Source organism: Leptinotarsa decemlineata, unplaced genomic scaffold (assembly GCF_025532065.1).
Source record: "Leptinotarsa decemlineata unplaced genomic scaffold, Ldec_3_MD MMD2_tig00026307_RagTag_RagTag, whole genome shotgun sequence".
In the NCBI taxonomy this organism is placed as follows: Eukaryota; Metazoa; Arthropoda; class Insecta; order Coleoptera; family Chrysomelidae; genus Leptinotarsa; species Leptinotarsa decemlineata.
Genome location: NW_027412681.1, coordinates 13,681,017 through 13,705,061, shown reverse-complemented (window position 1 = coordinate 13,705,061; position 24,045 = coordinate 13,681,017). Strand labels below are relative to the sequence as shown.

Here is a 24,045-nt window from a genome sequence, read left to right as displayed (position 1 = left end):
ACTGTTAACGGCTCGAATAGTGTAACAGACTGATAACGGATTTCTATACATCTACTGCACATCTTGAGGGAGGGGCTTCTCACCGACCATGACTCAGTCCAGCAGCTGTATTCGATGAGATCCTTCTCGCATGGTGGCGGTGCTTTCCTCTCAAGGAAAACAAAGTATTGTGAAAGGGACATTTCGTATTGACATTGCTAGACCGAAAGTGGACGAGGAAACATAGTTGAATCCTATGATAGAAATTCTTTGGCTTTCTATTTGTTCATCGCTGAACAACAAATGAGCGAAACTTTCAACAGAAGGTAGAAAAAAAACTACAATACAAATTCAGCTACATATTTATAGTCATGTAACCATCATAGTGTACATCGACGTTTCATGAAATTATCTTATTATACATTAGGAGTTTATATAACCGAAATTCATCATAATGTCATAGAAAAAATGGGTGCTTTATCTTATGATAGCATCTAAAATGTGTTTTGTCCAGAAACTCCAAAGTACACCTTTAAGAATGATAGTGTTTCATGTAAGTGAAATTTCACTGTTATACTCTTTGATATGTGACGTTGTGTAGCGTATCTATGAATGTTATATGTTTCAATTCCACAACAAATGTTTGGAGTACGAACTGAATGAAGGAAAGTTTTTTCGTGTAATTCAGTGTTCATATCTGTATGAAAATCTGTTTTTCCGTTAACCAGCTGAAAGTGACTATTTCGAAAAGGTTTCTTCATTCAGTTTGTATCTGAGAGAAACGTTCATGCATGATCTACGTATTTTATGAATAATTTTATTGTGTTTATGGTCTATCTTCCGTTCTCCCACATTTTTGTTCAAAGATGGAAAAGTAGAAAGCCAAATAACTTTTTTTCACAAAGACTAATGTGATATTTGTGTGAAATAGAAGATTGGCCTACAATTTTTTTTTAATCCAGTCATCTGCTGGTAACACTAGTTTCAATGGGTTACTGACCTCCCCCTTCACTATATTAGGGTGGCAATAATATCATTGCTTTCTTTCGCTGCCGCGCTGTCTTTAGCTCTTACCTCTTGGTCAAACCCATTAGAAAAATACAACAAAGCCTTAGATCAGCGAAAGAGATCCACTATCAGCTGCGGTAGTACATCGTATACCATTCACCTGCGGAAAAGTTTATATCGGTACCACCGGAAAATCCGTAGATACAAGGCTGAACGAACATCAGTGAATCTGTAGATTAGGTCAAATAGACGAATCGGCAGTTGTGGAACACGCGCTTAGTGAAGAAGATCACACGATACTGTTTGAAGATGTGAAACTACTTGCCTCCGATCATGGATACCACAGTCGGCTTGTACGGGCCATAAAATAATTAACATACGAAGAACTACAACAAAAAAGAGGAGGCAGTAACGCTTAACCGGATTTTGAGTCCCATACTCAAAGATGCTGAAGTGGCAACAGCGCAATGCAATGTTACGTCTCTTAGAGACGACAGGTCACTCAGAAGCCGTAATACCGTAACCAATAACAATCTGACAACAGGAACGGCAGGAATAGATACGTCATCAACAGGAAATTACACTTCGGCAAATCAACACATCAACAAGAGAGGCGGATTACCTGAGTCTACATAAATACAACCTACGAATTAGAAATCATCAGTGAATCATCAAGATGACTAAACTTCTGAAGAAGGCAACCACTCGTGCTGGCGAAACGTTGTGATGCAGTTCCAAACCACGACGGCCTTCAAACCCGAATAAAGATAGTAACACTGTCCAAATCTTTTTGGCAATCCTAATTCATCAATTATTTGCAAAAATAATTACTAATTTTTCAGAGGTTTCTTTTAATTTCATCAATTTAAAGTTTTATTTTGAAAAGGAGAACTGTTACAAACCTGTCCTTGGGCCACAAGGAACTGCAGCTAAGAAGGTAAGAGGTGGAGGAATTTGATATTTATGTATATTTATAATTTTGCAGTTAGTGCAACAAAGGTTAATTATTGAACATTTCCATTATTAAATTGATGGATGTAGCCGTTACTACGTTGTAGAAAATGATAATGAAGAAAAGAGAAATGAAACTTTCTATGTTTTTTACTACTGTTATTTGTAACTAACGAGTTTATTGTATAAGTTCGAAAATGTCCGTAACGTAAGTTACAAACAAAAGTGGTAAAAAACATAGAAAGTTTCATTTCTCTTTTCTTGTATGTATGTATGTATATTAATGTATGTATTACTGCTTATTTGAAAAAAGAAACAACTACATCAGCATTCAACTGATTCACCTGACTTTGATTGGAAAAGTAGGTGTCTTTTATGTGAAAAAGAAGCAGAAGAAAGTCCAAATAATCAAAACAACCAATAAGCTATGTAACTATCTCCGATTACAAGAAAATAAATTTAAATTTTCAAGTCTAGAAAAAAGTGAGTATTGTCTGTCACAGGTTTTTCCGGGTTTTCTTGCAGCTCAAAAAGAAAATGCGCCACTGGAATCAATGAAGTCGCCCCGGAGCGCCAATTAATTTTTATTGTTGTTGTTTTATAATTTCACAAATAAAATAATTGTAGACGTGTTTGATTCAGTGCAAAATATGAATGCAATAACATTACCATTTTTCAGTAAATTGTTGTTAAAAATTGTTGTGATCAAGATATGGCTTTTTTTACTTTTTATTTAAGCTTCTAACAATACAGTTCAATAGATTTTACAATTTTAACGCCTTACGGCACTCCACTAATTGAAGTACTGGAAAATGTTTGAAAAAGTATTTGAATGTTATTATTTAATTGGAAGTGTGGCTATATAATCTCTTTATCAAACTAACAGGAATGAGATCGCTTCGTCTCACATCATTTTCTCATCCAGCTTCCTATTCAAATGAGTCCAGTCCAGTGATATATCTGAACTTAGGCTCCGACATTATTATTGAGATTACTGCGACCTTCAAGAGCAACGCTGACATTATTTCCTAAAGCATTACAAATGACCACCTCCGTCGCGTCGGGGAGGACTCAGACTCAGGTGTATTTTTCTTGGGGGAGAAGTTATCTCTTCGGAAACCATGATGAATGCCGGAATATTTTTCACCCGTAGAGATACGCACATTTACTCATCCATTTATTTTCGTTTTAATTTTAGGCTTGATTGAAGACGTGCATATTTCAGGCTCAAGCGATCATCATCCGGTCATATTAAAAAGAAGTGTGAATTTACGTGGGAGGGATGAAGTAACTTTGAAAGAGGCGAAATTAATTATTGTTGACGGTTTTGAATATATGTTTTCAATCAAAGAAGATTATTAATGAGTCACTTCATGATATTTTGACTACCGACTCGGTAACTCCATCCAATTACCTAGACTGGGTTGCAATGCAACATCAGTCCGAAGAAAAAAGGTTTTTTTTGAGATGAAAAAGTTGAGAATAGGAACAATTTGAAGTGCAACTGTGGGCTTTTCAGCTTTGTCTAGCTCATTACTTGATCACTTTATGTGATAAATCAACAACAATGCATTTTTTCACAGTTTCACAGTAGTTACAGAAACTAGTTAGTTTGATGAAGGTGAGTAGTCAACTCCTTGTTGACCCTTGATGAAATTCAATCGTTTTTTGTATGTAATGTGGCGTAGTCCATTTTGTACTCGTGGTGATTCTCTAAAAGGTGACATAGATGGAATTGGTCTTCTTCAGTTAATTTTTTTTTGTGTTCTGAAATTCTCGTTCTGAAAATAAAGACGTTTATCCTATATACACGATCCACATGTTAGTTCGTAGACACCTGATTCATTATCCTTGTCAGCGGTTGATTTGTTATTCTTCATATGTCTATCAATCTTGTTCTTCAAGTAATCTCTAGTTTATAGTTTTTTTTAATTTTTTCTGATGAATTTGCGTTATATGTGGGGTTTTGGTAGGAATATAAATAGTTTTTTGTTAAAGATATGTTGATTCATGTATTCTTCGCTGCAATTTATTTTATTGAACTCAGTATCTTCTCGTTGGGTAATGGGAAATTTATTGAGTAATCAATAAACGAAAACGATAAAATTCTCTATTTAACGACCAATGAGGAGTTGATCACTTACCATTCAGGAACCCATTTTCATAAAATTCCAATAATAAATCGGCATCCACCGCGTATTGTTCAAATCTACTTGTTCATCTAGAATTATCATCATTAACTGATTAAGTTCTTCAATTACTATTGTGAAAATGGCATCGTAGAATAGTTTAATAGGAAAGCAAGACTGAGGAAGCTACTGTGTAGCATACCGCTTTTTAGTAGAGGTAATAGTGAGGAAATCATCATGGATAAATAAGTTCAAACCACACAGATGAAAAATGTTATTCAAATAACAGAAATGTTGGCAGTCAATGAAACAATATATAAACTTTCACTACAGTCATTGTGCAACTCAAATAAATCCATGGACATTCACAACTAACCCCAAATTTTCAAGAAACATTTGAAATTACCGTATGTGTTTGAGTTCTAGGTTCCATCTTCAGAAGCTTCTAGAAATACTGTACCCCGTTTCAACAGTTGTCACTAGACCAACTTTATGACACCGGGAATACCAATACAATACTTTTTATGATCGTATGCTTTTTACGATTCTACGATTTTATGATCACAAGATCTTTATTGTTTTATGATTTTACGATGTTTAGGCTTTTCATGATTTTTTACGATTTTGCTTGGCAGAACTTTAACATAAAAAAACTGTTGTAAAAAAATCCCAATGGCTTTACGATTAGTTACAATCTACATATTCAAAATATGATTTCATTTATGATTTCTATGTATGACATTACTGAAAGTAGATATTTCTCTGTGTACCTCACTCTACGTTACACTACATTATGAAATTAACTCTACGACCGAACAAAAAAAGAAGGGTACTAGTTGACGTCTATTTGTACAGGGTGAGTCAACAAGATTCCCTCGATCCATTGCTATCAGGGAAAACCATTTTCCAAATTGCTCAATTTTTTTTCGTAGTCATATTAATAAATACTATCTTTCAAAACTATTTTATCGCATACTGGGTGATGCAGCCAAGCGTGGCCAACGAAAGTTATATTTTTTTAAATAGAACTCCCCGTATTTGAATACGTCATTCGATTCCATATCAATTTACCTCTCTAAGGAATTTTTATTCTCAAATTTCCATAGCGGCATTGCCAAGTTACTCCAGGAAGACATATTCTGCAGACAATATTTTTTTAATTCACCACCCGCATATCTAAATCAATTAAGTATATTTCTCAAGGAGTAGTTAGTCAACATCACTATAATAATTTCGGGAATCTCAACTTTCGGAAATAATATATTGGGGGATCGGTAAAACCGATCAAGTTTCATTCATTTTCAAACAGATATAATTTAACTTTTTTAAATGGAACACTCTATATTTTTTCATTTGTATGTAGTGTTTCAACATTTCACTACATTTTTATCAGAGATATAACTAAAGAAAAAACAGATATTTTACAAACTATACCCAGTTTTATTAATTGTTATAACCACAAAAAATTCATTCATTTACTTTCACTTACTCAAAATTTTTTCAGTATGAACATATTCAAAATGGCGTCGATTTTCTACAAAACATAATGTCAGTCTTTTCAAAACGAACCCTCTACACGTTCCAGTATATCCTCTGGGATTTCCCTGAAAGCTCTAGTGATTCTTCGTTTCTTCGTATTGGAGGAGTTTGGTAGACAATCCATTCGATATACCCCCATAAAAATACATTTTGGTCGGGTCAGGTCATCTGTGTGACCACGCCACAGGCCCACCCCTACACATCCATTTTTAATTGAAATGATCGTTTAGATATTCCCATACCTCAGTTTTACAATGTGGTGGTGCAACGTCTTGTTGTAGCCACATTCTAAATCTTGTTCCATATGGAACCCAGTCCAATAAATTAGAAAACTCATGCCGAAGGAATCGTACACATTTTTTTTCCAGTGAGAAGCCCATCCACAAAATACAGGCCGATCTCTTTTTCCGAGAATTCCATCTCAAACATTCATTGACCCAACGCTGTTGATGGTTCAGGCAACGAACAAAATGAGGGTTTTCCGTTGCATAATAATGAATGTTATGCCGATTCATAGTTTCATTTTTATGAAAAGTCGCTTTATCAGAAAATAACAGGAAATCGAAAACACAATTTTCCTGATTGATCCTTTTTTAAGCCCCATCGATAAAATTGAACACGTTTTTCGAAATATCTTCCTATGCCTCCTTCCATATGCATCAATTGCATATGGTACGATGAAATTTGCTTGCTAGTATTATTCGGGTACTCACAAAGAGATTTTCGAAAAGGTGAAGAGCAATTTGAAATGTATTTATTCTCTTCATTTGTTACAGGGCAGACACGTTCGAACTTCTCGTGATTGACATTACCAGTCCTTTCAAATCTTGTTTTTAGAGCCTGAAATGCCTTTCCATCTGGGTGTTTTCTTTCGGGGAACTTCTCCTTGTGAATCCTAGATATAAGGAGGCAATTTCCGTCTCTTTTCCCCAAAGCATAGACCATTCGCACCATATCTTCCAATACATAATTCATAATGGAAATGATTTAATCTACACGCGAAAGAAACTTCAATTATGGATAACTGGGTTTTTAAAGAAAAAAGCGATATAAATATTCTTTAGGTTTTCCATACACTTCTTACCATCCAAACCGCTGATAACTATCACTGGATGGTATGAAAAATGCTAATGTACTAGCGATTAGTTTGAATATACGAAAAACAAATATGAGTAAGTGAACGTAAGGAAAATACATTTTTTTGTAGTTGCTTCCTTTTCAAATAATAGATTTCCATCAATAAAATTTACGTATGAGTTACAAAATAAAGGACAACTTCCATTTCTTGACGTTTTGGTAATGAGGAGCCAATGTTGAGGGTTAGAATACGATGTATTCAGAAAAGAAACAAGCACGTACAGGTATATTACCGACAGTTCACATAACTGTGGACCGCACAAACTTGCTGGGTTGAATTTTCCATTACATCGTCTTTTGACTCTTCCTCTAATACATGAGAGGTTCACGAAAGAAAAACGTACAATACAGGAAATAGCAGCCGCTAAAGGTTTCTCGAGGGATATTGTAGATGACATAATAAGGATAAGTTTAGGTTAAGAATGAACGAAATCATCTCGACTTTTAGAAAGGACAAAAACCAAGATAGATATATCTCAGTTCCATACTACCAATACACGAATAACTTTGGAAATATTTTCAAGGAACTAAGTAAGAAGGTGGTTTTTAAAACTATTCATACACCACAGGGCCTTTTAGGAAGTCCAAAAGACAAAGTCGAGAATTCGGAAAAGTCTGGAATTTACGAAATCAAATGTAATACGATGCAAAATATTATGGACAGACAAAAATATCTATTGAAATAAGAAATAAGGAACACTTAGCACACTCAAAATATGGAAGACCTGAAAAATCAGCAGTCGCCCATCATATTTTGCAACAAAACTATTCCATAGACTTCAGTTCATTAATATTAGTTAGACAAGTTAACAACAGTCATCTATATGCCTATGAAAGTGTAGAAATAAGTTAAGATAATAATATTATTAATAACGATGTTGGACCAATACCTAATAGTATATACTTCATAGCTTGTTAAAATAATATTTTATTCATTAGATTTACCTGACTATCACAAAAGTACATATTATAAAATTAATTTAAGACAAGTAGATAGGGGGATATTGTGAAACTAATTTTATATAGCTTATAATATTAATTATTAGATTCGCCTCACTCTAACATTAGAAAACTTCGTAAAATTCATTTAAGACAAGTAGATAAGGCAATATGTGAAATTGATTTTATATAGCTTATAATATTTCATGTATTAGATTTACCTGAGTAATACATAAGGACATATTGTAAAATTAATTTAAGACATGAAGATAAGGCAAATTGTAAAATTAATTTAAGACACTCAAGACGCAGGTACCTAGAACACGTATCTATGGTATAAATAAGGATAGCTTTGTAAGTATGCTATGTAAGTTTGATCTTCCTCTTGAAGATGATCACTTGGTGATTGAAACACGTGTCGAAGTGTTAAAATAACATTTTGTGGTTTGGAAATGACTCCAGTAATATGTATTACAACAAAAACTAAAACTTTGTATAATTTGTAAAATATCAATTTTTCGTATAGTATACCTCGGATGAAAAATGTAGCGAAATGTTGAAACAGTTCATACAAATGAAAAAATATAGGGTGTTCCATTTGAAAAAGTTGAATTATGTTTACTTGATTTGCACTGTTTGGAAAGTTTGGTGTAGTAATGAATATTACTGGAGTTTTTTCCCAACAACGAACCGTTATTTCAACACCTCGACACGTGTTTCGATCACCAAGTGATCATCTTTAAGAGGAAGATCAAACTGGTTTTTCTAGAATAACTTGGCAATGCCGCAATGGAAATTCAAAAACAGAAATTCGTTAGGGAGCTGAAAAAATATGGAATCGAAAATTGAGCGGTTTGAAAAATTGATTCCTCTGATAGCAATCTTCCGACGGAATCTTGTAGACTCACCCTGTATACCTAACTGTGACATGAATAAAAATAATGACGAAATAAACAATACTCTCAATAGGTGTCAGCACTCTGATTTTTATTCATTTGGAGTACTACTATAGACTGCTCAGAAAAATCCTGGATCTATGAAAGTATAAAATAGAAATTTACATTATTGATATGTTACATCCTACGAATTAAAATTGACAAGAAGTATTTCTTTGTGTTCAGATTGTGTCGCAAACAATATAAAATGAAAAGTGGAAAAATGGAATGTTATAAGAGGCTTGGAATATAAAATTCCTAGGCAGTCGCACAGAAATCGGATTAATTTGAAGAATTTTTCAGCGACTGGTTCAGGAAAAGCGTTTGAGTTATAATTTAAATTATTAAATGAAGTTGTTTCACATGTTTGACCATTCCACCTATCATTGATACCTATGTACAGACGTAATTTTATACCCAACCCCTAACCTTTGCATCAATTCATTCAACTCGAAACTTACCTGTACTGAATAAATACTAACAGCAATACAACTGACTTCCAGTAGCATCTCAATATTTGCTCGCAGCATACCCTTCTAACACAACATTCCCTGTAAATTGTAATTGACAATGTCTACAGTGGGTCGTTTAATTACATCTTCCTTTCTCTATCTTGGTTTCTCATCTGATGTATTTCATCGAGGACGAGAGGTAGCTACAATGACAGCGAAAGTAAATAAAGGAAGAAGACGGCGAAGGGCTCAGTAATTTTAGCGGTAACGGGTTTGATTGAATTCCATTTTGGGCGTAGTGGGTGATAATGGAAATAGTGGTAACTGTTTGCACCGAGTTATCAACATGATTCGAGTTAATTTACTGGAATACTAGATGAGATGAGTTAGTAAAGTTTCTTCAATTATCTAGAACTCTGAACAAATCAAAGATTTCAATGGGAACTCAACCGTCATATTATATGGTCTACTTGGTTTTGCTTTACTGAACTATAGTCAGTTCATCTTTTCAATACAGTTTTTCTTTATTTTTTGACAAAAGCGTCTACGTGATTATTAATATCACTAACTTTTAGCGAAATAAAAGAACATATTTTATCAATTCTGATTATTGATTTGGTGACTATGGTGTAGATCAATTGCTTCCTGAAATTTATGAAATGGACCAAAACTAAATATTTCAAAATAATCTACAGAAAATCAATGAGTTTTTTCCAAAATACTCATTTTATTTTGATGTTTTGTGATTTGTTACAATACTGTATAATTTTGAGTAATCTTCGGTGTTAACAAAAAATAAAAACAACTTTGCACCAAACACTTTGAAAATTATTTTACTGTTCAAAAAAATTGAACGTGGTTAACACCATAGTTGTGTAATTTGTAATATTGAAAATTATTTTAACACTTTGAAAATTATTTTACTGTTCAAAAAAATTGAACGTGGTTAACACCATAGTTGTGTAATTTGTAATATTGAAAATTATTTTAACACTTTGAAAATTATTTTACTGTTCAAAAAAATTGAACGTGGTTAACACCATAGTTGTGTAATTTGTAATATTGCAGGCTTTAACAATGGAACGTCGTATACAGGATGCTGTCTATTTATCGTTTTAGCAATTTTTTCTTTTAGTAGTCCCTATTTGAAAAAAAATTGGTAAGAAAATAAAACTCCACATAGATGACCATGACTTCAAATCTAAATGTATTTTTCAATGCTGAACAACTTTTCTAAATAACATTTCCCAAAATTTTTCAAAATAAGAGTACTTTACTCTTGTCTCAAAATCAACTATTTGAAGGCTCCTTGTATATTACGTGTGTTTTACTGTATTTTGTTAGTGCATGTTCAGTTTTAGAGGATGCACAAACTTTCATCAGGAATAACTTTTTGTCGAAAAACCCTTAATAGTCATCCCCAAAGTATGCACCCACATGGTGCATACTTTGGGGATGACACTGTATAACTGTATTAAAAAATTCACAGTGCAGAAGGAATGTATGCATGTTATAATGATTATTTTTGAAAAATTTCAATTTCAGCTTTTTCATCATGACTTTCAATATCATTCTGGAACGAACACCGTTATTGAAACTTATGAATAGAGGCACCAAAAGAATATTTCCCAATATAAATATTCCACTGAGACTATCAATTAGGACAATTTATATTTTTAAATTTTCATTTGATCATATAATTTTCAGCCACTCATCCTTTCACTTTCAAGGAATGGCAATACCAACTTCATGTACTCTATGTTTGATGACAGATTTTTTTATACATAATACAAGAAAACTTCGTGGAGTGTCAATATTCGACACGCATTCAGAAGAGATGAAGGAAAAACAATTGATGTTTCTGAAAAATGATTTTTCCTATGAATGGTACTTGCGAAAGTCCTTATTTCTCTGTTTGTGCAAATTTTTCCTTTCGTTTGGTCCTTGATTGGCGCAAGCGGTAATGAACTTGATGCAAATTTCGCACTGGGATTTTCACTCCACTACGTTTCTTGATGAATGCCTCCATCAAGAAATACACTCAGTTTCCCCAGAGAGTGTGATTACGTTTAATAAGCTTTTTTTTCACAGATTAGGGAAGTATTTTGCCGTCAATAGGCACCATTTCGAATATCTAGATGAATTTCATTGGGTCGGACTTCCATTGAATTGAATTGATTAAAATTATTTGAATTCCCTGAAAAAACTAATGAAAAAAAAATTGAAAAATTATAGCTGAAAGTGAAAATTAAATTGAGCACAAAATCTGAAATTAAATAACAGTGAAATATAATACAAGTGAAAACAAAACAATTAAAAATAAAAAGTTAAGAGATTTCAAGCCAAGTTACTTCACGACGTTTCGATTGTTAGTATCCACAATCGTCTTCGGGAGATGACTGGACTAATTCTCCGGAAATATTACTATTTATGGGACATTCAAGTACTTTCACTTATCTCTGCTTTCCTTTTTCTGCTTCACCGGTTTAGTGGGAGATGACCGTTTGGCAAGAGTTGGCTATTTTTCCCTTGATTATGGGTTTCCATATGTTGCGTATCTCTATGCTAGCTTGTCTGAATACATTGTTGGACAACAGGTATGCGGCTTCTTTGTTCCTCCCTGCGTAAGATTTCAGCTAGGGACCACTCGATGTTATGTTGATGAGTCCAAACATGCTCTGCTATTCCTGATTTTCTGGTCCCGTCACTATGTGTGTTTCTTGTGCTCGGCAATTATATAGTATAAGGCAATGGAAGTCCGAACTAATGAAATTTATCATGAAATATTGTCAATCACCTTCAAACAAACTTCGAATATCTAGTTTGATTTTATGATATTCCTGTGTTATTTTTTAAAAAAATCATTTCATTTTTCAATTTTTTATCAAACACATTTTGGTGAATATCGCCGTTTAATACTAATCACCAGTTGATTTTGATACGATTTTCATTATATTCAGTATGAAAATTCTATCTATCCTGTTGTCACAAGAGATAATTTTCTATATAAATTGTTAGAAAAACTCCAATTCCAAAATGGAAATCGGTCAATCTGAGATTGTATGGGTTACTTTTGAGAAGCACAACATTGTTTTTCATTGGGAAGTCTATGAACACATCTCAATCGAAATGAAAACTGCCATTGGTAAAAAACCTTGGATTGTAATTTGATACCTCAGAGTAAGTTGTGTTGTTGTGTGCTCCACTACATAGTGAACTTTGTTTATTTTTTTGTGGAGGTGACACTGCTTCATTGTGATCGAATGGTTTTATTCTTGAACGCATGTTCCGTATTTGTGGTGAAGTCTTGATGATGAAGAGTACCAAACAGCACAGCTGCCTTGGTTGGTTTTGTCCTACACCGACGAGGGGTAATACTCCAAAATTGGTCTGTAGGTGATTGATTTTAGCGAGGTCCTGAACGAACGGAAAAATTCTTAAAGTTGTTTCCAGTTCAGGCAGTGGGTTGCCAAGTGCTGGAGTGTGATGAAGCTGTGGGAGAGATGAATTTGCATCAGAAGTATTGATTTCTTTGGCAAAGTAAAGTTATTTTTCTGATACAAACAAACAGTGTGAGGCGAATATTTTGAGTAACACCACCAAATATACTTCTCATTTTGAATATTGCATTTTTCACAGACCACAATAAATTGCTTATAGTTTATATTGGACTTTATGCCTCCTCCTAGTACAAAAAATTGCCCCTCCTTACTCAGGTAGAATTAGAATGATTATGTCTGAAATTGTTGTAATGTTCATTCAATGATTACATGAATATTTCAAACTGGAACTCATTTTTCTACGACGTTAACATTTTTTATTTTATATTCCCTTTATGTGTCCTTCAGCGCTTTTCATGGAGGGTTTCTTATTTACTTTATTTACGTCCTTTCATTCAGTCATTATTGTTCATCGTTCATTTTCGAAATGGAGCTTGCTATAAGAGAGACTAGAAAAATAGTTCATCGTGTAAAATTAAACGTGAAAAACTTCCATAATATGCAGCCTTCTTTGTGAGCGTTGTACAAAAATATTATTGAGTTATTCGCATTTCCTCTAGGCGGTAATGAAGTGCATTATCACAATATTGATCGTCGTGTTTTCAATATAGAGTTGAGGAAGCGGCAGCAGTGACAGGTTAACCAAACAATAGCTCTATATAATATACCAATTAACGGATAAGACCCAGATAGGTCCTTACTTCTAATGCAAAATTTGATGTAGCTCCATCATGGAAATCGCTAATGTAAGGAAATTAGGCATTCGATACGATATGCCCTGAATTTTAGCTATTGATATATCATTACTGAGAATTCAGGACATTTTCAATTTCGTCGTTTCACATGACAGACCAAAGATGCATTGATGTGAAATCCAATCCATATGCAAGTCAACTGGGGGTGCGACAGGAATCGATTTTGGGACCACACTTATCTTTATTCTGTATGTAAATGATTCAGTTCATCATGGATACGCATAGCACAATATATTCTGACGATACAGCTGTCACAATTTCATGAGATAAAGGATTTGAAAGATAAATTGGATGAAGGAGTTCAGTTCTTGGTGTCAGCAAAACCGATTTTTATCAAAACAGTGAAAATATTTTTTTTCTTTCGAAAAAAAATAACCATTTACTTTTTCTTAGATCACAAAGTTTTAGGTGTTCACTTGGACGATAGACTCACCTGGGATTCCCACATGAACATTGTGTCTACAGAATTAAAGACTTCTCTGCCATGAAACGCATGAAAAACTGCAGGTTCATTGTATATTTACTATGTCATGGTATATTCATACATTTACTACTCGTCATGAGTTGGGAAAGAACAAAAAATATCTTCTGAATCTTCATCCGGCGGCAGAAACGAACCATAAGACTGATTTTGGAGTGGATTACCAAGAAAGTCGTAGCCCAGTATTTGTTGCGCAAAAACTTCTGATCACAGTATCTAACATTTTCGAAGGTGTCATGTATATTAAAAACAACAACCCATATTCTGAATCTAATTTGAGCTCGCATAATTATGAAACCAAGCATGGTTATCTTCTGAGAATTGCAAATCGCAAAACACCACACACTTTGAAGATTCACCAAAATATAACTTAATCTCACTGTTAAATAAACTACTTACTTCGAAAATACGGGACATTTCAGATTTTAAGATATTTTTTAAAAAATAAACTCTCCTACTTGGAGAATTTAATTATTTTTTGCTGGAATATTATGTGAAAACCAGTAAAGAGGTGTATTATTTCAGATTGAATATCTGGTCTTCGGAACTCCGATTTTATGTTAGTATTAAATAACTTTTTTTTGGTGTAATTACTAATGATGAATTTTCACTATTTCCGTAATCTTGTATCTATTCATCCAGTTCTTCAACTTATGTGGTTATTTCCGTAGTTTCAATAATTTTTCACTTGCTACATATACATATTTAACCTTCGCCTGGCAAAAACCGTTGACTTTCTGCAAAAACCGTTGACTTTTGCAAATCAATCATCCCAGTACCAAAATCTTCATGTTCGATGACTTAAATGTCCACAATATCGAATGGCTCGAATTTTCAAATAACAAGGACGAACAAGGTCACGAAGCTGAGGCTTTTCCAATAATCATTGAACTTATGCGGATTATAAATCATCCAACCAGGATTCCTGGCCGTGATAGAGAATATGCTAGTCTTCTAGATCTATACTTAACAACCAATCCAGAACATTACACAGTCACCGTTAGGTCTCCATTGGGATCTTCTGACCACAAACTCATTTCAGTGTTGAGTGAATTACCGATAAATGTTGGGAAACAATCTGAGCCACGCATAGTTTGGCATTACAGGATCTTCAAGACCGAAATTTCCACTGGCTAGATGTTTTTATCAGCTCTAATAATCCATCAACTTGTGCTTTTGAAGTACATTTTCATAAATGAACTCATATCAACTCATTCAAACGACTGTTACATAACAACTATGCATCCAAAATGGCTGAAACTTTGATCAGTTACACCGAAATTCACTATCTTTTATTTACAAGTGCTGCTATTTTCATTTTGACATCGGAAACTTTCCAAACCACCCTCGAACCTGTACATTGTCTTCCTATACAAGGTGTTTCGAATTCGATCCTCATCATCGGGATCTCGGAAACTATGAGAGATACGAAGATGGTTAAATTGGGGCAAAATTGCGTATTTACCTGACTAACAATATGCCGTTGAGTTCTAAAATTCCAAGTATATCCGGAGATATCCGGAAAAAACAAAAATTTCGGAAAATAGTTTTAATTTTTTTCTGGCTTCTTTTTTCGAAGGATTCGAAAATGAATTGCACTTCCGCATTGCCACTTTTTCCCTGTTATATAATGGTGTTTTCATATTTGCTATCCGCCGTTTCGTCTTCCGGCGACAATCATCAACTTTCATTTTTCTTATGGCCGCTACATTGGATTCTTTCTATTTTGAATAGAACCAGATTTTACCTTTTCAATGATGTATCATAAGTTATTATTCTTTTTCGAAAAATTGAAGATATTGAAAAAAATTAATTGTCATCCTAATAGGCTTTGACTTTGATGTTTCTAAATTTGACTTTCATTTTGTTACACTCAATGACATTTTGTTATTGTACAAGTCATTGAATTTTTGGCGAAAAATGGCTTCCACGAATGAAGAAAAAAGAGACATGATACAAATTTATTGCAATTACGATAGGAACAATATTAGAACATCGGAAATGTATTTAAAGTTGTATCCCGAAAGACGAGAATCACATGTCATTTGGACAGATGAAAGTACTTTTACGAATTGTGGAATATTCAACCGAATAACTAACACATTTGGAACATAAATAACCCCAGGTAGTTCCGAGAAATTTGACCACAAGTGCGATTTACTATCAACGTGTGTGCAGGGATTTACAAAGATAGAAATTTGACGGAATTCTGAATGGAGAAACCAATAACCAGTTCTAAATGTCGATTTTCGAGGACTATTTGGATGATCTACCTTTGGCTAACTATAACAACATCTGGTTTCGACATGATGGTGCTCCACCGCACACTACCAGACGAGTATCTAATTACCTGACTGAAAGGTTTGGTGATACGTGGATAGGGAATAATAGGCCGGTGAGGTGGCCGGCTAGGTCCCCAGACATACGTGTTGTGGGTACATTCTTATGTGGTATACTGAGTATATAAGAGTTTATGGGCAGAGGGAATATCAAAATATTGAGGAGATTGAGAAGGAAGATTGAGGAGGAGGGAAATCATTCGTGCAGTGAATAATATTCAAAGAATGGCCCAGTTGAGTAATCATGAACAAGGCCAGCATTTTGAGCATTTGCTGCGATTTACTTTTGTCTTCACATTTGAGTTAATTATTGTTATTTGTTCATTGAAAAGGACACAATATCTAACTTACCTCAAACATACCTCATTTATCAAATTTTCTTTTAGTTTCCTGGTTCCATTCTGTCTCCGTATTTTGTCCTCGGTTTTTCAAATGAACCAAACTCTGAACCAATAACTTGAACATAGTTCGATGTGGTTGTCGTTTTTCGGGAAACAAGTTAATACATTTCCGATGTTCCAACACTGTTTCTATCGTATTTGTAATAAATTTGTATCATAACTCTTTTTTCTTCTTTTCTTCTTTTTTCTTCTTTCATGAAAACCATTTTTACCAAAAATTCAATGACTTGTTCAATAACAAAATGAAAGTCAAATTTGGAAACATCAAAGTCCAAGCCTATTATAATAAGAATACTTTTTTTAATATATCCAATTTTTCGAAAAAGAATGATAACTTGTGATACATAATTAAAAAAATGATAACTTATGATACATCATTGTCGTCTTTTATATGCCATACATATCTACAAAATCGTAGGTAGAGGCAAGGATTTGGTATTTTTATCAGAACTTGTTCTATATTGTTATACACCTCGAAACATATTTTTAATGAAGGAACGAATAGAATTATTCTTTACTTTGTGAGCGTTGTACAAAAATATTGTCGAAACCAGCTTACCTCCTTCGGGCGGTAATGAAGTTTCATTATCGCAATATTGATCATCATGTTTTCATTACAGAGTGGAAGCAACGGCAACAATGACGGGTTAACCAAACAACAGCTCGATCTGATACATCAAATAATGGAACAGACCCAGAGACAATCGCAAGCCGTTGTAGCAGCGGCAAACAAATCAACCCCAAAGCCAACTAACAAACCCAGCAGCAGTAAATCGTCCAGCAAGTCGCATCAGAACAAAACAGCGTGGTTATCGGCGGTGAGTTTTTTCTGCTTTTGGCACGGGCTACTGGATGTAATGTGCGCTGGAGTGCAATCGATTTTGTACTTTTGAAAGAGCTTTTTTTTCGCGAGGACGCGCTTCGTTGAACGTGTCAGTGTTGGTGGAATTTGTAGGTGCCCATTTTCCACGCCTTGAAAATATTTTATGAAAGATTTGACATTCATTATATGTACAGAACCTTTACTAGTCGCGTCAATGAATAGACCTCCGGAGCAGCTTCGATTTTGATGATTATTATTTTCTAATTTTCGTTTCTTTTCTATATTTTTCACAATCAAATACTATTTGAAGTAAAATACAATAGGAGTTGGATATCAATACGAAATATTAACATCCATGATAATAAATATACAATGATATAGTCAATGTGCATCTGGTACCTGAAATAAAGAAATGATCTATTATCAAAACCAAAACAATAATTATTCAATTTTTATAACATATCAAAATTATCAACTTTTGATCCAAAAACACTACTTGTGGATTGCTCCAACTATTAATGAATACTTAAGTAGTTGTCAAAGTTCGCAAATTCAAACGGGGAAAGAGCTGCAAAGTTCTAGTTGGTCATTGAGGGTTTTCAATTTTGAATTTAACAAATGCATCCCCCTTTAATTGCACATATGCGCATATGGAGACTTTTCATGTTTTCTTTATTCATTGTGTGGTTTGTTTCTTGTAGATGCCCATGTATATAGCTTATTTTTTCATATGGTAATACATGCTCACGGTATCTCATAGTGAAATTTCAGCCTGTCTGGCCTATATAAGGTGCTGATCAGTCACTTTATTTTAGTCTATAGAGGGTATTTCATATTCGATGGTCTATTAGACGTATCTAGAGAACAAAAAAAGATGAGAGTTCAAAATTTTTGTTACCGATGTAAGTGGTTGTGATCTACCGTTCGAAAGTATTTTTGTTACCGCAATGTTGCCACATCTACATGTAACAGACATCAACTTGGAAATTTGAAATGTAACACCCTATATATTATATCATTTTTGAATTCTGCATCAAAATCCAAATTACTTTTATCGAACATTGAAATATTAATCATTTCATTTTTTTTTTGCGAAAATTAACTGATACATCGAACTCAACTTTTGGCAACATCGAGATGAGATTTGGTGGTTATTATTTCAGAATGGATTTCAAATCTTATTTCATAAAGAGTGTCTAAAAAATACGTATCAATTTGTATCTTCGATAAACGACCATACATAATTTTTTTCAAATGGAACACCTTGTATATTATTCAATTTTTGAATTCAGTCAAATAATGTGAACAATTTTTATCAACTATGTCCTATAACTATCTCTGACCGTTTATGAGATATGAATTCTTCTATAATTTTTTCCTCTATACAAATATAACATTTCAAATACAAAATTCGAATAATGTATAATGACTTTACATTAGTTCAGAATAGTTTAATGAAATACATGATTGAAATTTCATAGAGGGTGTATGACAAACATTACTATTTCGACACAAGAACGAACACTTCTCAAAATTAAATTGATAACAAAAAAAATTTTTCTACACCAGAAATTGAGAGATAATATTGTGAAACTAGCTTCGCAATTATTTGACATTTGATACTGATATGACAAAAATTCAGTAAATTAGTTACTTGAAATGCTGACCATTTACTTGTGAATATTGATGGATTGATGTTATTAAGCGATCAGTCATCGTGGCTCTGCGGATTTCCGTCGCCTTGACTTTCTCGGAGACACATCTTTCAGTTCCTGTTTCGTATTGATAGGTGTTTTAATTTTTCCCTAGAGGTGAAAATCTAGGGTAGTCAGATCTGGTGACCGAAGCGGTCAAATCCAAGGACCCAAACGACGTATTCACCGATCTTCGAACATATCAGTTAGTTCCTTACTCACTTCATGTCTGCAATGTCTAGGAGCTCCATTCAACTAATACCAACAATTCCGAGACAAGTTCAGAAAATACTCACGGTCGATCTCAGAATATCAAAATATTTTTCGGAATTCAACTTTTCTTCATAAATGCAAATAGAAACTTTATCATCCATGAACATACAAAAAACATTAAAACTGAATTTTTGTTGGAATCCCCTTTGCTCAGAAGTGATTATTTCGACAATTGAATATTCCCTCACGTTAAAATTGTGATTCATCAGTCCATATTATTTTTTTCAAAAAGTTTGGATCTTCGTATGTCCATGTTAGTCCCATTTCGCAAAATTCTACCCGTTTTGGTGATTCATATTCATGCAAAACTTGCAGCCCAATTAATTTATAGTCATGCATATTATGTTTTTGTGAAATTCTCCATATAGAAATTCGAGATATTCCCAAATCAACCGCAACACTAGATACTGATGTATGAGGATAAGCATAAAAATATCGTGTTCTTTTAATTTTCCATATCACGAATCACCGGACTCACTACTGTCAATATGACAGTCGGACAGTTTACGCTTAAGAAAGCTATTATATAGCGAAATGCGTGTCGCGGTTTTTGTAAAACCTTTTATAGTGAAAATCATACAATAAACTGTATTAATTAGTTTTGAATAAGTCATTGTCAAATCCTTTATTTTGTTTTCTAAATCAGACTTAGATCATGACATACCATTATCCTTGCCGAAATTGTGTTGAGAAATTCAAAATTAATGTATGAAACTTTTTTGATATTCGAGTAGATGATTGGAAATAGAAAAAGTTACACCATATGTATTGAAGGAGTGAATTTTCGAAGGCCCGAGACCTACGCTGAAATTTTAAGAATGTGTGTATTATGCACTTCATTTTTGATTTTATTGGAAATGTTATGCTTGCATAGGAGCATTTTTTTTAAATAGTTCATATCTCATAAACGGTTAGAGATAGGTATAGGACATAGTTGATCAAAGTTGTTCACATTGGTTGGCTAAATTCAAAAATTAAATAATACACAGGGTATTCCATTTGAAGAAAATTAGTTATGGTCGTTTATCAAAGATACGAATAGAGACGTATTTTTCAGACACTCTATATAAAATAAGATTTGAGTTCCGTTCTGAAATAACAACCACTATATCTTATCCCAATATTGCCAGAAGTTGAGTTCGATGTATCAGTTAATTCTTGCGATATTAAATATCAAAAATACCATGTTTTCGCCAAAAAAAATTACAAAATAATCAATACTTTGAAAACGAAGAGAGATAGGTATAGAACATGTTCAACAAAAGCGATTTGAATTTTGATGCAGAATTCAAAATGACATAATATATACGGTGTTCTATTTGAAATTTCCAAGTTGATGTCTGTTACATGTAGATGTGGCAACATTGCGGTAATGAAAATATCTTCAAACGATAGATCTCAACCATTTAAATCGGTGACCAAAATTTAAAACTCTCATCTTTCTTGTTCTCTAGATACGTCTAATAGACCATTGAATATGGAATACCTTGTATATGACCAATATTTTCCATTTATGTCTTTTGGGTTTTGCGTTAAATTACACGTTTCCTGAATTATTTTTACTAGGAAATGATATATCTATGTTTGATTTTGTGAAAATAGTTTTTTATGTTTTCGGCGAGCTTTCCCGAATAGCTTATGCTTATTTGTCAGTTTCTATAGGTTCTTCATGTTCTTCATGTATATATACTTCATTTCTGTCATTCATGATTCAGTCATCAGAGATGGTTTTCCAAGGAGAAATGAAGATCATAAAACAGATAGCATCTAATAACAATATTCCAGTCAACTCAATTGAGAAACTGATCTCCAATGAAAACCGAAAATTCAGGAACGAACTTCATTCAAATTATGATGAACCTAAAGAAGCTAAAAAATATGCTAGCATCAGCTATTCGAGAAAGCTCTCCGAAAACATAAAAAACTGTTTTTCAAATTTAATATGATATTACGTTTTCCCGTGGACTTAATAATAATTGACTACACTGTACATTAATCGAACTCGATTATTCAAATGCCTATCGCCTTATTAGAGCTCTCTGTACCGCACTGTCCACTAAACTTGAATTCCACGATCTCGATGTGCGTCGCTCTTATATCTATACAGCAAACGAACTATCCCGAAACCGGTAAAGAATTCCTCAGAAGTCTATCATAGCCGGTAGAACGGTCGCGAGCGCTCGTCGAGTTGGGCATGGTCTTGGTCACGTCACAATTAATTTATGACGACCAGCGGCGGCCGGCGTTATTTTTTAGGAGATGATTGACAACAATAATAATATTATTTATTACTAAGAGTGATCTAAGGAACATGTTATCCAAGTGGGAAAAAATCGAGCATATATAGACGAGAATGTGGTGACTGTTCAGCAGCTTATACAGGCTAGATAGCCGGAAATTTCAACATAAGATACCATGACCATGTATTATTAGATGAAAAATCAACCATATACGGACATCTACAAGGAACAAATCACACAATAAATAAAGAAAACAAGCAAATTTTCAATACGTGCAATAAAGTAAGGGAGATGAATGTATTGGAGGTATTGGAAATAAATGTATTGAATAAAAACCCCAATTTCAAAACCTCAATGACCAGCTATAACTATGCAGCTCTTCCCTTCTGAACTTGTGAATTTTGACAACTATTTTAGGGATCATTAGTAGTTAGAACAATCCACAACAAGTGTTTTCATCGCGTGGTACCTTGCTGCGTGGGAAGCTCGTTCCACCAAAGCTGCTCTGTTATTTCTTTCAAATCTTACGCAGGGTGAACTACTTAATTAATACTTGGGAAAAAAACAGGAGTAACCAGTCTTGTAACACGTCATCTTTCATAGGGATGTCAGAATTAACTTTCTAGGAATATCACTTTTATATTTTAATGAATGGGACATGAAATTACTAAGTTTGAACCATCATAAATTCTACATATGTATTACTAGCACCCGCCCAGCTCCGCCCGGATGCAATGGTTATACTATTACTGATACTCCTCCGATAAACGCGTGCGACCGCTGCTAATCATGCCTCCCCATGCGCCCCTTATGCCCCCTCCCGGGTTGAGCGCCCTGAGTTGCAATATTCTCCACACGGTTACTGTGTGCAGAACATCTAATCTCGTCTATCCACCCCCGATCCTCCGGAGCGGTCCTCTGACCTCTTTTGGTCGAAAGTCAGCCTTTAGGTGCTTTTACTTTCTGATCTAATGTTTGCTTTAATCATGACTTTCCTAACTAAATTTTTGCATGGGGTCGCCAAAAACTAACCGAGTGTCTTTATGTCGTGAGCAAGTTTTGTTTCTCAGTGAATCTGAAAATGAGATGAATTTAAATCTGGTTAGAAAATTTTTTTACTTACCGGAGCCGCCTGATAGCGACTCTCCGGGTGGTCTCTGGTTCTGCCTCGTTGGCCTCCTGTGTTTGTCTCTCTCTTGGAATCTGGGGTCATCCCTGTTCAGTGCATTGTATAGATCGCTTAGCGCTGAATTGTCGTGTCGCTGTCTGTCAAACGTGTCCTCTGCGTGTTTTCTCATATTTGCGTAATGTATGTTTAGGTCTAGATCCCGGAATAGGTACCTATTCAGTACATATCTTGGAGCGTTTACGGCGGCCCTTACGCACAGGACGAACCGCGACCTTCGAAGCGCTATTTATAGGCACGCGCTGACGGCCCCCGGCTGGTACCTCCGCAACCGATGTGTCCCTGCATTTTGAATCTGTAATATTTTCGAAAATATTCGATAAGGCCGTCTTTTCATGGGTCTTTTCAATTTTGAGCAGAGGAAAGGATCGCAGGGGGCCAATTCTGGTGAACTCGGTGGCTGAGGCATGATTACGGTGATTTTTTGACCTTAAAGTTACAAACAAGCAATGACGAGAGAGCAAGTGCATTATCGTGATACAAAAGTCACGAATTGTTTTTCCGCAATACCGGACGTTTTTTTCGTATTGCTTCACGCAACATAATACTTCTTATTGATCGTACGACCATGTGCCAAGAACTCCTGATGCACTAAGCCACGGTAATCGAAGAAAGAGTGAATAAAACCTTGACATTTGATCAAAATTGGCATGCTTTTTGTTATCTTGGCCTCCTGGGCTCTCGTACGCAAACATTTCAAATGTTTTGAGCACTTAATTTCGTTTCATACAAAATCTTAAGTACATTTTTTTATCAATTTTTATCGATAGCAGAAAATCACCGAACATGCAAAACACTTCTAACTTTCATGCATCTCACCAACAAAATCGCTAATCGAATATACGTAGCCCGCGAAATTTTTACATTCACTCTATTTTTTGAACAAACCTCGTATATATTTTGAAATTGGTGATGTTTATTTTCTTTCACCTTGTATCTTCTGGAACCTATCACTTATCATTCTTGAAAATCAACGATTTCTTTGAAAAGACGTGAAGTTGCATGAATATCAAAGATAATATGAATGGCATAAGTAATTAGAAAGGAGATTTTTCGATGAGCACATTGATCCAAATATATTCTAGATACATTCCGCCCATCCCCTTGAAGAGATACTAAAGCAGAGCTAAAAGGCGGGAGCTTTTGAATATTTGACAAGAGATAAAAGTTTAACATGCCAACGAAAGCTGTTAGTGGTTAACCAAATATAGCCATAATGAAGGTTTTTCAATTATTCAGGATTTGCCCGAAATGTGCCTCGTGAAAACACAAGTAGTCCCATGA

At 34.3% G+C, this 24,045-nt stretch overlaps 1 protein-coding gene across 7 annotated transcripts in view; it reads left to right on the top strand.

Moving 5' to 3' along the window:
- Positions 1 to 24,045, top strand: part of LOC111504836 (uncharacterized) — a 1,217,253-nt gene that overhangs the window by 1,078,754 nt on the left and 114,454 nt on the right. For all 7 annotated transcript variants that reach the window (XM_074181149.1, XM_074181148.1, XM_074181147.1 and 4 more), the window contains one exon: positions 17,166 to 17,363. In XM_074181149.1, coding sequence (XP_074037250.1) covers positions 17,166 to 17,363 — 198 coding nt within the window. The remainder of the gene's footprint in view (positions 1 to 17,165; positions 17,364 to 24,045) is intronic.